This window comes from Penaeus japonicus, unplaced genomic scaffold (genome assembly GCF_977035675.1).
Source record: "Penaeus japonicus unplaced genomic scaffold, GWHDUDI00000001_assembly GWHDUDI00000012, whole genome shotgun sequence".
Classification (NCBI taxonomy): domain Eukaryota; kingdom Metazoa; phylum Arthropoda; class Malacostraca; order Decapoda; family Penaeidae; genus Penaeus; species Penaeus japonicus.
Window position 1 is genome coordinate 20,777,117 of NW_028234414.1, and position 10,000 is coordinate 20,787,116.

A 10,000-nucleotide genomic window follows, 5' to 3' on the forward strand; every position below is an offset into this window, starting at 1 on the left:
CCTGCGAGTATAGTCAGTATGGTCCTTGATGTTGGGGTTGTTACTGAGAACATCAGTGAAGACATCCAAGAAGAAGTGCAGAGAATACTGGTACAGGAAGTGTACTTGATGGAGGGCGTCCAGGGTGAAGTAGATACTCGAACATGCCTGAAAATATATTTAATATTTTTTTGTGTTTCATTTTTGGTAATAACAGTACTTTGTAAGAAACATCCTAATATCATTTATAGAGATACTTGGTCTAAATTTTTCTTTTTCTTTTGTCAGTTTGAATGTAAATATTTAGATTATCATTAGGTGAAAGAACACTCTAATGATTAATGATTGCTACTAAAAAAATAATAATAATAATAATATATAATAATAAATTACTGAACAACAATAATAATAAACAGAATAACTTTCTTACCGATGATAGCGGCAAATACTGCTGCGACACCATCTCGATCTCATGCATAGTCTTGTCTGTCTCTTGGACCTTGAGGGAAATGTCTGCAGCTTCCTTCTTCAGCGTTTCCAGCGTAGTGATGACAGAATCATCATCCAGGATCTGGCCCTTGGAATCATTCAGGACTTGCAGCAGGTTCTTCTCCAGCTGTCGCAACCTGAGCTGGAATTCTCCTGTAGAAATGAGAGAAGAATATGATTATGAGACAAAGCTCAAGAGAGAAAGTTTAGCAAACACAACACATGCCCTTTCACACATCATATTTTCTCTCTGTCTTAAACCATTCTGAGACAGGCAACATCTTAAGATGTTCAGACAGGCCTGGGGTATTTTCAGATCATTTACACCACCACAGGAATAATTATGTAGTATAAAAGTGATCCGACATCAAGAAAACTGCCCATTGCACAAGGATTACAGACTAAAATCCAATTTGAATCTTACCCTGCAGCTTCAGCAAATTGGATCTCTTGTCATCAATGTCAGGACGTTCAGCCTTGAGCACCTGGTTGAGGCACTGCGACTGGAGAGATGACCTTGTCACAGTGAAGTTTACGAATGTAACACGAGAACAGATGTCTGGTGGGAACTCTACTGTTGGGTCACGAGTTGACAGGAAGATGGTAAAGGCTGGTGACAAGTCAATATCCTGAAATAATGGGAAGGAAATTATTGTAATTGTCAATCATACAATTCATATTGTTCCAAAAGAAATTCAATATAATTCTGATTTTGATTTATACAACTAAGAGTTATAATTTATGAGAGCATAAACTTATTAATCCTGTTAACTCTGACATTACATTTGATATTCACATACACACACACACTACTTCACACACCTGGTCTCCCAGAGTGATGAGCACACGGCCACCAGTCCTGCGCAGCTCACGGTTGAGGACAGGGTTGAGGATTGGATCATAATTCTCGACATCCTGCACCAAGAGTGGGTTACCAAATCGAAGGGCCGATTCCAGGTTCTTCCTGAAGGAGTCATCCAAGAAACTAGTCTTGGTGATCTTTTTGTCCTTGAATTCATTCATGATGAACTCTGTGGCCTGGCCAGATGGGTCAATGATCAATGGGTATCTGTTGAACCTGTTCAGCATAATGGCATTTTCTGTGCACAGTTCGTCAGCAGGGAGGGCATTTGCCTGCCATCTTAGCCTCTCATCTGGATTGGACAGGTACTCTGTGCGAGCAATATCTCCTCTGAACTGCACATTGGCCTGCTGTAGATGATGACACCAGTTTGTGAAGAGATTCTGGCGGAACTGTTGGTCGAAGTAACCACCGTATGCAAGGAAGGCTGAAGACAGCAGCACATCACCAATTATAGTGGACATCTGGAACTTGAAGGTGTCGGAAGTGGCAGCCCAACGGTCCTTCTCAATGCTGAGGTTCCTGATCAGAGCCATTGACCTGTCTACCTTGGCCTGGACATTCTCCAAGTCTGTCTTGATTGCCTGTGCCTGTGAGATCAGCACAGCGTACTCATCCTTGTAGGCTGCAATCGACCGTTCCAGGCGGTTGATCAGGGTCTTTACATCCTCATGCTTTTTCTTGTTCTCAGATGCCTGGTCCTGTAGGCTTTGTAACTCATTCCTCAGTGGCTCCACCCTCTTCAACATGTCTGCGAATTCAATCTGTGCAATGGCCCACTTCACCATGGGACCACAAGCCAGTGAAGCACGATTAACCTTCTCAAAGTTGTAGTCGGGGTTGCTGATGTACTTATTCCTCATCTTCTCTCTGATATCATCAGGCATGTCATCAGTGTTAAAGTTGACAACAGTGTTGATGAAGTTATCCTTCATGATGATGGACTTGATGGTCTTCCAGTCTGAGGTTGCCTCACCCAAGAGCAGACAAATGGACTCCAAAGCCAACTTGACCATGGGTGGTGGGTTGGCCATGGACCTCACTTCTACCAAATGCTGCTTTTTGATGCTCTTCACAGCACTCTGGGCCTCCTGCACAGCAGGCTCTACCTTGGACAAGTCCTTCATTACCTCCTCACGCTTGATGCTGATGCGCTCAGTCTGGGCCTCTAGCTGCTCCTGAAGCTCCTGGCTGGCAACCTTTTGCTTTTCAGCTTCCTGCTGATCCTTTACCATCTGCTTGAGCTTCAAGTTAGCAGCTTCATTCTTTGCCTGCAGTTCCTGGTTCTTGATTGCCAGAGACTTCTGCATGTGCTCCACCTGTTCTACTGTTTCCGCAATCTTGCCTAAACCGACATTGAGATGGAGCTGCTGTTCTTCCAGCTCAGAACGCTTCTCATTGTACAGCTTGACAAAGTGGTTGATGAAATCCAGGTAATGCCTTGGCGTGATTGCCATAACTGTGCTGCCACGTTTGGCCAAACGTGCATTTGCACGGTGAAGTGTCTGGTGAACATGCACAAAGGCATTGATGATGGCATCGCGATGTGTTGGGGGTACGGGCAGACTTTCATAAGCCACAGGGAAGTAGTCTGGTGGACTCCAGTTCATTTTGTCCAGGTCAATACGATTTGTGAACTCCTTGCCCACCTGGAACAATGCCCCATTGGACCAATCTCCAAACCAGTTGAGCACACACCTGTTGAACAAGGCAGGAGATGTGGCAGCTCGATCCTTCAGACCATCTGCAGAGGGATTCATTGTAAACACAACGTGCAGGTTGCGCATGACCTGACCAGTGAACCACTTGTAGAGTTCTTCACTTGAGTCCAGCATGAGACCTGCCCTCTGGCTGCCTTCCTTGCACTGAGTCATCAGAGTTGTGTACTCATCTCCTTCAAACAGGCCAGGAACCTCACCGTTAGCAAGTAAGGTGTTCATTCTCTCTAGGAAGGAGGAATCCAGCACATTAGACTCATCCAGAATGAAGCAGATCTTCTCATCCTTGCATCCTGACCGCCTCAAAACCGAACGGAGATCTTCATCGAAATCGTCAGCTGTGTACTTGTTGTGGACCTTGATCTGGAAGATCGAGAGTCCATTCATCCATGCAACGAAGCGTGAGAGGGTGGTCTTGCCAGCTCCAGATGCTCCAATCAGTAGCAAGTGACCTTGTGGCTGGCGGAAGATCCTGTCAATACGCAGGACGTGATCCAACACCTCATTGAACAATACCAGGGGTACATCCAATTCCTCTTCATAGAAGACCTGTCAAGATGAAATATATACTTTAGAAAAACATCAGAATTATTTAAATAAAAAAACTATCATCAATGTTGTGCGTTTATAAATATATACTCAAAGAAAACTATGAATAATCAAAGTTGCTTACCTTCAACCTAGCCTTGACATACTCTCTGAGTTCTTCCTGATCCACAGGCAGATAGTCCTTGGACAGCCAGTTGGAATACAAGATGGGGCGCAACAGGGACACATCTCGGTTGATGTTGGGGAAATGCTGTGATGGAACAAACATTGAAGTTGGTAGTCTATGCACATTTCCATTGAAAGAGTAATAATTGCATTTCTTGCTAATCAATTATCAAAAAAGAAAAAAAGTAAGTCGCACATAACACTGGTACAAAAGTTGATGGTTTACAGTTACATTACCTTCAGTGCAATAGCATCAACATTTTCGTTGGTCCACTTGCGCTCCTCGTCATTGACTAATCGATCATGGAACAGACGCAAGGCTTCATGAGCCCATAGTCGCACCAAGCCTTCCACATCCAGGGTTTCCAAGGGCCTTTCAGGGAATAAGTCACCAGTCTAGTGTTAATATGACAACAATATCCATACTAGCATTATATACTTCCAACAAATGATATATAAGCTTTGAATATTACAAACTAATTATGTAAAAATACGGCATAAAATCAGTTAAAACCTCGTGTCACATCTTCTGTGGATTTACCTGATAGCTTCGCAGATACCCCTGACCCAGCGAGTCATTTCTCTTGGGGAGTAGACATAGTGTGGTTGCATGTCTTGTGTGAAGTGCTCCTGAGATTGCAGATAGAACTCCACCATGGCATTGGTCAGTGGATCGGCATATGACCTGAAATTAATGCATAACATTATATATATAGGATTTTATCTTATAATTTCATATATTTTTTTTCTTTCTTTCTTCCTTTTTTTTTCTTTCTCATGAATACAGGTTTTATCAAGTTTCCCACCTCAAAACAATCAAATAAGAACAGAAACCACAACTGTAATTTCCACCCTCTGACATCTTTACAAAGAAGCAGAGGTATTCAAGAGATTAGCTGTTGCTAAATTCTGAATCCTTATCAAATGATCATTTTATTCACCTGAGAGATGGAATGATCCTCAACATGGCCCGGTTGAAGGTGCCATAGATCTGCTTGAGTGACGTCTCTCCAGGGTAGTCCACGTACACGATGGGCACATGACGCAGGAAGCGGTGAGACAGGGGCTTTCGTCCAGGATCGGTGGGAGGGTTACAAGCTCCAACAAACTGAATGCGTTCTAGTTTAACCCAGGCTTGATCTGAAGAAATATTAAATAAATAAGTGATCTTTTACAGATTAGATCTTATTTAATTCCAAGTCTTCTTTAATTTTTCTTAAAAAATTAACTACATTGCTACATTAACAACATTCCTGATGACCTCACCTGAGATTCTGTAGAAACCGCCATGCTCTACCATTTGACGCAGGAAGCTGATGACTCTCTGGGTGCCATACTTGTCCATGTCAGGCAAATTGATTTCATCACAGAACACCACCAGCCATTTCCCAAGCTGAACTGGGGACAAGATGATGCCATTGGGGGTCTTCCTGTACTCGCAGTAATGGTCGAAGGTCTTGAGGACCAACTCTGGTGTCGTGGCACTGGAGAAGTTGAGGCCGACCACCTCCAGGTCAGGCAGCGCTCTCAGGGCCGAGAAGAGGGTCATGGTCTTACCCGAACCTGGAGGACCACACAGGACCAGAGGCTTGTGTTCAGCCAGCCAGGTGTACAGCAGAGCTTCGTGTCTGACGGTGTCTACCGTGGGTACCACTACGTCTGGAGCTGCCACCTTGTGAGTCTCTACCTCCATGCTGGGTACCTTGTTCGACCACAAGAGCCACTCTCCATTGATGGCCACCTCGTAGTCAATGATAGGGGTGTTGGCATTGGGTGGAAGAGGGATGGTGGTGCAGTTGCGGATGAAGTCTCCCATATCGCAGCGAGCCTTGAGCTTGCCATCTCCTGCGAAGCTCCACAAGAGGGAGTGGATCAAGGCCTTGGGGATATATCTGGAGATGAAAATAACAAATTAGGTCTTTACACATGATATCACATGCTTACAGAAACAGTATAAGTGTTATCACAAGTTCCCTAAATATAAACACTCTTACCACCACCCACATCTACAATAAACAAATAACATTATACAAATTAGATGTAACTTGCCTCTCCAGCTGATCTGAATGCATGGGGAAATCTGGATGGGTGTTGTTGTACTGCACTACATTCCGAACTGCCTGGTTGAGGAGGGCAAAGAGAGAGGAGAGGGCACGCATGCGGGTGAAGTCCATGACGTGCTCTAGGTGGTTGGTTGCATACTCCAAGCACTTCACAACCAGTCCATCGGTGCTCAGGTGAGGAGCAATGATAGCCGAAACATCTCGTTGTACCTGAGGAAGGAAGATTTGACATGTTTCAATGGGGTTACCATTTACAACTGGATTATATGAACTTTATAATAACTATATCCACATCTTTTAGGGCATGCTTTTCTTCATTATCCAAATGATAAAATCATCAAATATCCAATATCAATCCTTTCAATCAACCTAAAGAAAAATAAAGTAAAAATATTCTTCAATAAGTAATCTACAAACCTGCAGTGTTGGTGTGATTTCATCATTCTTCTTCTTTTCTGACTTCCTCATGAAACCAACATCTTCCTCGGTCTCTTCCACTGGGATGTTCGCCAGACGAGCAAGGAAGTGTTCAAAGATCATCTCGACTGAGAGCACGTCCTCCGAGAACCAAACCATTCCACAGCGAGAGACAGTGGCAAGGGTTGCGTATTTCAGGTCTTGTACCTAGAGAGAAACACATTCAAATGATAAAAATCTATCTTTTAACAATATATGTTTAAAAATAAATGCAAAATCCATTCCATCAATTGTAATCATTCCTCAAGAAAAGAATTCAGACTAATTACAATGACACAGTATCGACAATCCAATATCCACGGCAAACACTTCCTCATCAATAGTTTCAATTTTAATCAATTTATTCCAGCTCTTGCCCATGTCAAATTTTTACACTCAATATGATCTTACCTCAAACATGATCCTGACATTCGGTGGGATAGACAAACGTTCACCATTGGGCAGTGTCAGCAGTTTGTTGTCATCCAGGACTGAGTTGAGGTTCTCTACCCATTCTGGATCTACATCACCATCAAAGATAATCCATTGTCGCTTGCTGATCTCACCTCGCACATTGTCAATGATCTTCCTGCAATGGCAAATTACCCATATTAAGAAAGGTATAATAAAAAAAAAATAATAAAATAAAATAAAATAAAAATACATAAATAAATAAATAAAATAAAATAAAATAAAAACAAATAAATAAAATAAAATGATACAAGAAAAAATAATGGAGCTATTCGCTAAGGAAATAATTAGAAAATGTGCCCCTAAACCACACAAAAAAATAATTTTAGCAGTTCCTCTCAAATAGAAAAACCCACCTGAGAATATGCGTGAAGAGACCATCCGTCCATTCACGGGTGTTAGGATCCAGCACACCATACAGCGCTTCCTTGCTCATGGCCTTGGGGTCAATGACATGAGCCACGCCCTCAATGCCCTCGAAGCGCTCCAGAGCCTTGAGTAGCACGCGCCAGGCAGTTGATTTGCCAGAGCCGCTGGGACCCACCATCATGAGGCCGTGGTTGAGGTTGCTGATCTGGTAAAGCTGGAGGACCTGGAACACACAATGCGCAAGGGTCAGTGTGTCGCATTTCTGACTCTCGAGAATCCCTACGAAACTGCGCGTGACAGTGAGATTAATTCTGTTTTATGCATGATTTACAAGAGGGTTTTAGAGATTAATACTACTGATTAATATAACCACATGAAGTACTGCAAACTGGTCCCCACTTGGTCATTTACAAGTTACTGCAAGTAAAATTAATATAGACCAAATCTTACCGTTTAAAGAAATCTTACAGAGTACAGGAAAATACAAAAAATATTTGGCAATTGGAAAAATATAACAAAATATAAATTATACACATGTTTTCTAAAGATACTAGAATCAGGAAGTAACTACTTGGTACAAGATTCCCCAATGAATAACACTGCTTTTTCATCATTCTAATCAATTCACTATAATTGCAAATCACTACTCATAAAACTGGAGAGAAATCATTTTTCTACTCTTTTCCTCTCTGTTCATTAAAAAATCACAAAAATAGCCTGCAAGATCATAAAACTAATGATTCATCTTTCTACTCTAATCTGCAAGTACTGAAAACAAAAAACAATAACTGTACCAGACAAGCTACTTCTGAATCCTGAGTCCAAAGTAAAATATATATTGTGTAGAATAATCCAAAACTTCAAAATACATAAACCATGAATAATAAGGAGTAAGAAAACAAAACAAAAACAAAAAAATGCTTATAAAATGTACATGATCAAAAATATACCAAAACAATGTACAACCCATTAATTACAAAAGCCACCTTTGATTCTCATTCTTGTAGAGAGCAAGATCATGAGAGAGAAAAAAAGAGGAATACTCTGACAAAACCAGTATGCAGATAGAAAGAAGAAAAGGAAGTAGAGAGAGCATAGTACAGCATAGTATGCAAGGATGTACGTCCTCCACACACATCCGAACGAGCTACTTCAAAAAGAGTCCCAACTACAAGTGCATATAGAACATTCCTGCATAAAAGGGGTGGGTGGGTGAAAGGGGAAAATGACCATAGTGGCTGTAGTGTTTCCGTCCTTCCACAATGAGGGTGCATGACGAGAGTATCTAGGCAATCATAAGTCGAGTGACAACTAGGACGCCTAGATAAATCAAGGAAATGGATATGGAAAGAAAGAAAGAGAGAGAAAGAGCAAGAGATAAAGAGAGCAAAGAACTGAGGAAGATGGAGTAGTCCTGACACTGTGGTGATTTTTTTTTTCTTTTTTCTTTTTACGAAGATACACGAATATAGAGTGATCATTAATGAGTATATAGAGCTTGTCACTATCAACAAGTTTTCCTTATTTGTTCTTGTCTTCAATTTTTTTCTTTTTCTTTTTTTATTGCAAACATGGCAGCAGAAAGAGGTCTGATGGGAATAGTGCTTGGTAGCCAAAAATTCACAATGATTGCAACAGGATTTGAATAAAGCATAACTTCATATCCATAATAGCATCATTTTTCACCATCAATCTCAACACCATTATCAAAAATAAGGTTGAACATTGCAAAGCAAACCCAATTAATTCTATGACCATAAGAAAAATAACAACTAAAACCAAATTTTATGGCACAAAGCAAATGAAAAGTCAAATCGAAATGCGTCTCAAGAGAGAACGAAAAGTTCATACCAAGCACAAGGGTGTGGGTGGGAGGGAGGGAGGGAGGGAGGGAGAGAGGGAAGGGGGAAAGAGAGAACGGAGAGCCAAGATTCGGTAAGCGTGGGTGTGAGAATACAGGTGAGAGCACAGGTGAGAGCAGGCAGTACAAGGAGGCCAAGAGACCCCCCACTGGACAAAGTGTATTGGTCCGCGTTGCCCTTACCTTCTCGCACCAGCCCTCCCCAGGTATACTCCCCTTTGGCAGACATGGGGGTAAACAGTGTATGTAAATTAACTGCCAAATATTAATGCGGTTATCAAAACAATAACTCATTTTCAGAAGGGAGATACCAACATATTACTGAGGTCAAACATATCACATATCTATATCTTTGTATCATATCATAACACAACAATTGCAAAAAAAAACAAAAAAACAACACTTGACTGCTGCATATCCACAATGAAAAGTTACATAAATGTTCAAGTACAGGTCAGGTATAATTTCTTTAGTTTCTGCTCAAGTTAGTTCATCCCAAGAAAAAAAATAGTTCCACATTTCACACAAAGAAATTCTCTTAAAGAAAGTCTGATGATATGAGAGTGGTATGGAGCCTAAATTTAATGAGCTCGATATATGCGGATGACAATAATGACGTCAATCACAGCCAATGTATCTACAGAACAGCTTTACAGATGAAATATCTAGAGCTTCATAGGTCTGATAAGTGGTTTTTATTACTGCCAACACTCACTTAATTCATCAATATTTCTAGACAGTCAGGCTAACTACTTGGTTGCAAAGGGTATACCTCTCAATAAGATAAGGATTCTTCATGTGTTGCAGTACATAAAGAAGGATAAATACACAAAAGGGGAAACTTTGAGCTTTTGATATTTTCTCATCTCACTTCAGCTAACCGTTTTGTGAATATAAAACTGAAAATTAGTTAGTTCATTCATTTACATTGACTGCAATCACTAATGCAGTGCAGGAATGAAGGGTTTTGGCACCAACTGGGAGTAAAGGCTTTTGCTTCACATCGTATCATTGTGAA

At 41.3% G+C, this 10,000-nt stretch overlaps 1 protein-coding gene across 5 annotated transcripts in view; it reads right to left on the reverse strand.

Moving 5' to 3' along the window:
• The window catches only part of Dhc64C (dynein heavy chain, cytoplasmic), a gene marked incomplete at its 3' end in the record, with an annotated part of 34,407 nt that continues 24,407 nt past the window's right edge, over positions 1-10,000 (reverse strand). For 3 of the 5 annotated variants that reach the window (XM_086542611.1, XM_086542608.1, XM_086542609.1), the window contains 14 exon segments: positions 1-147; positions 410-621; positions 893-1,097; positions 1,291-3,597; positions 3,722-3,847; positions 4,000-4,135; positions 4,304-4,447; positions 4,704-4,902; positions 5,029-5,654; positions 5,812-6,035; positions 6,243-6,449; positions 6,693-6,870; positions 7,109-7,344; positions 9,166-9,198. In XM_086542611.1, the coding sequence (XP_086398737.1) occupies positions 1-147; positions 410-621; positions 893-1,097; positions 1,291-3,597; positions 3,722-3,847; positions 4,000-4,135; positions 4,304-4,447; positions 4,704-4,902; positions 5,029-5,654; positions 5,812-6,035; positions 6,243-6,449; positions 6,693-6,870; positions 7,109-7,344; positions 9,166-9,198 (4,980 nt within the window). 5 annotated transcript variants of the gene reach the window in all.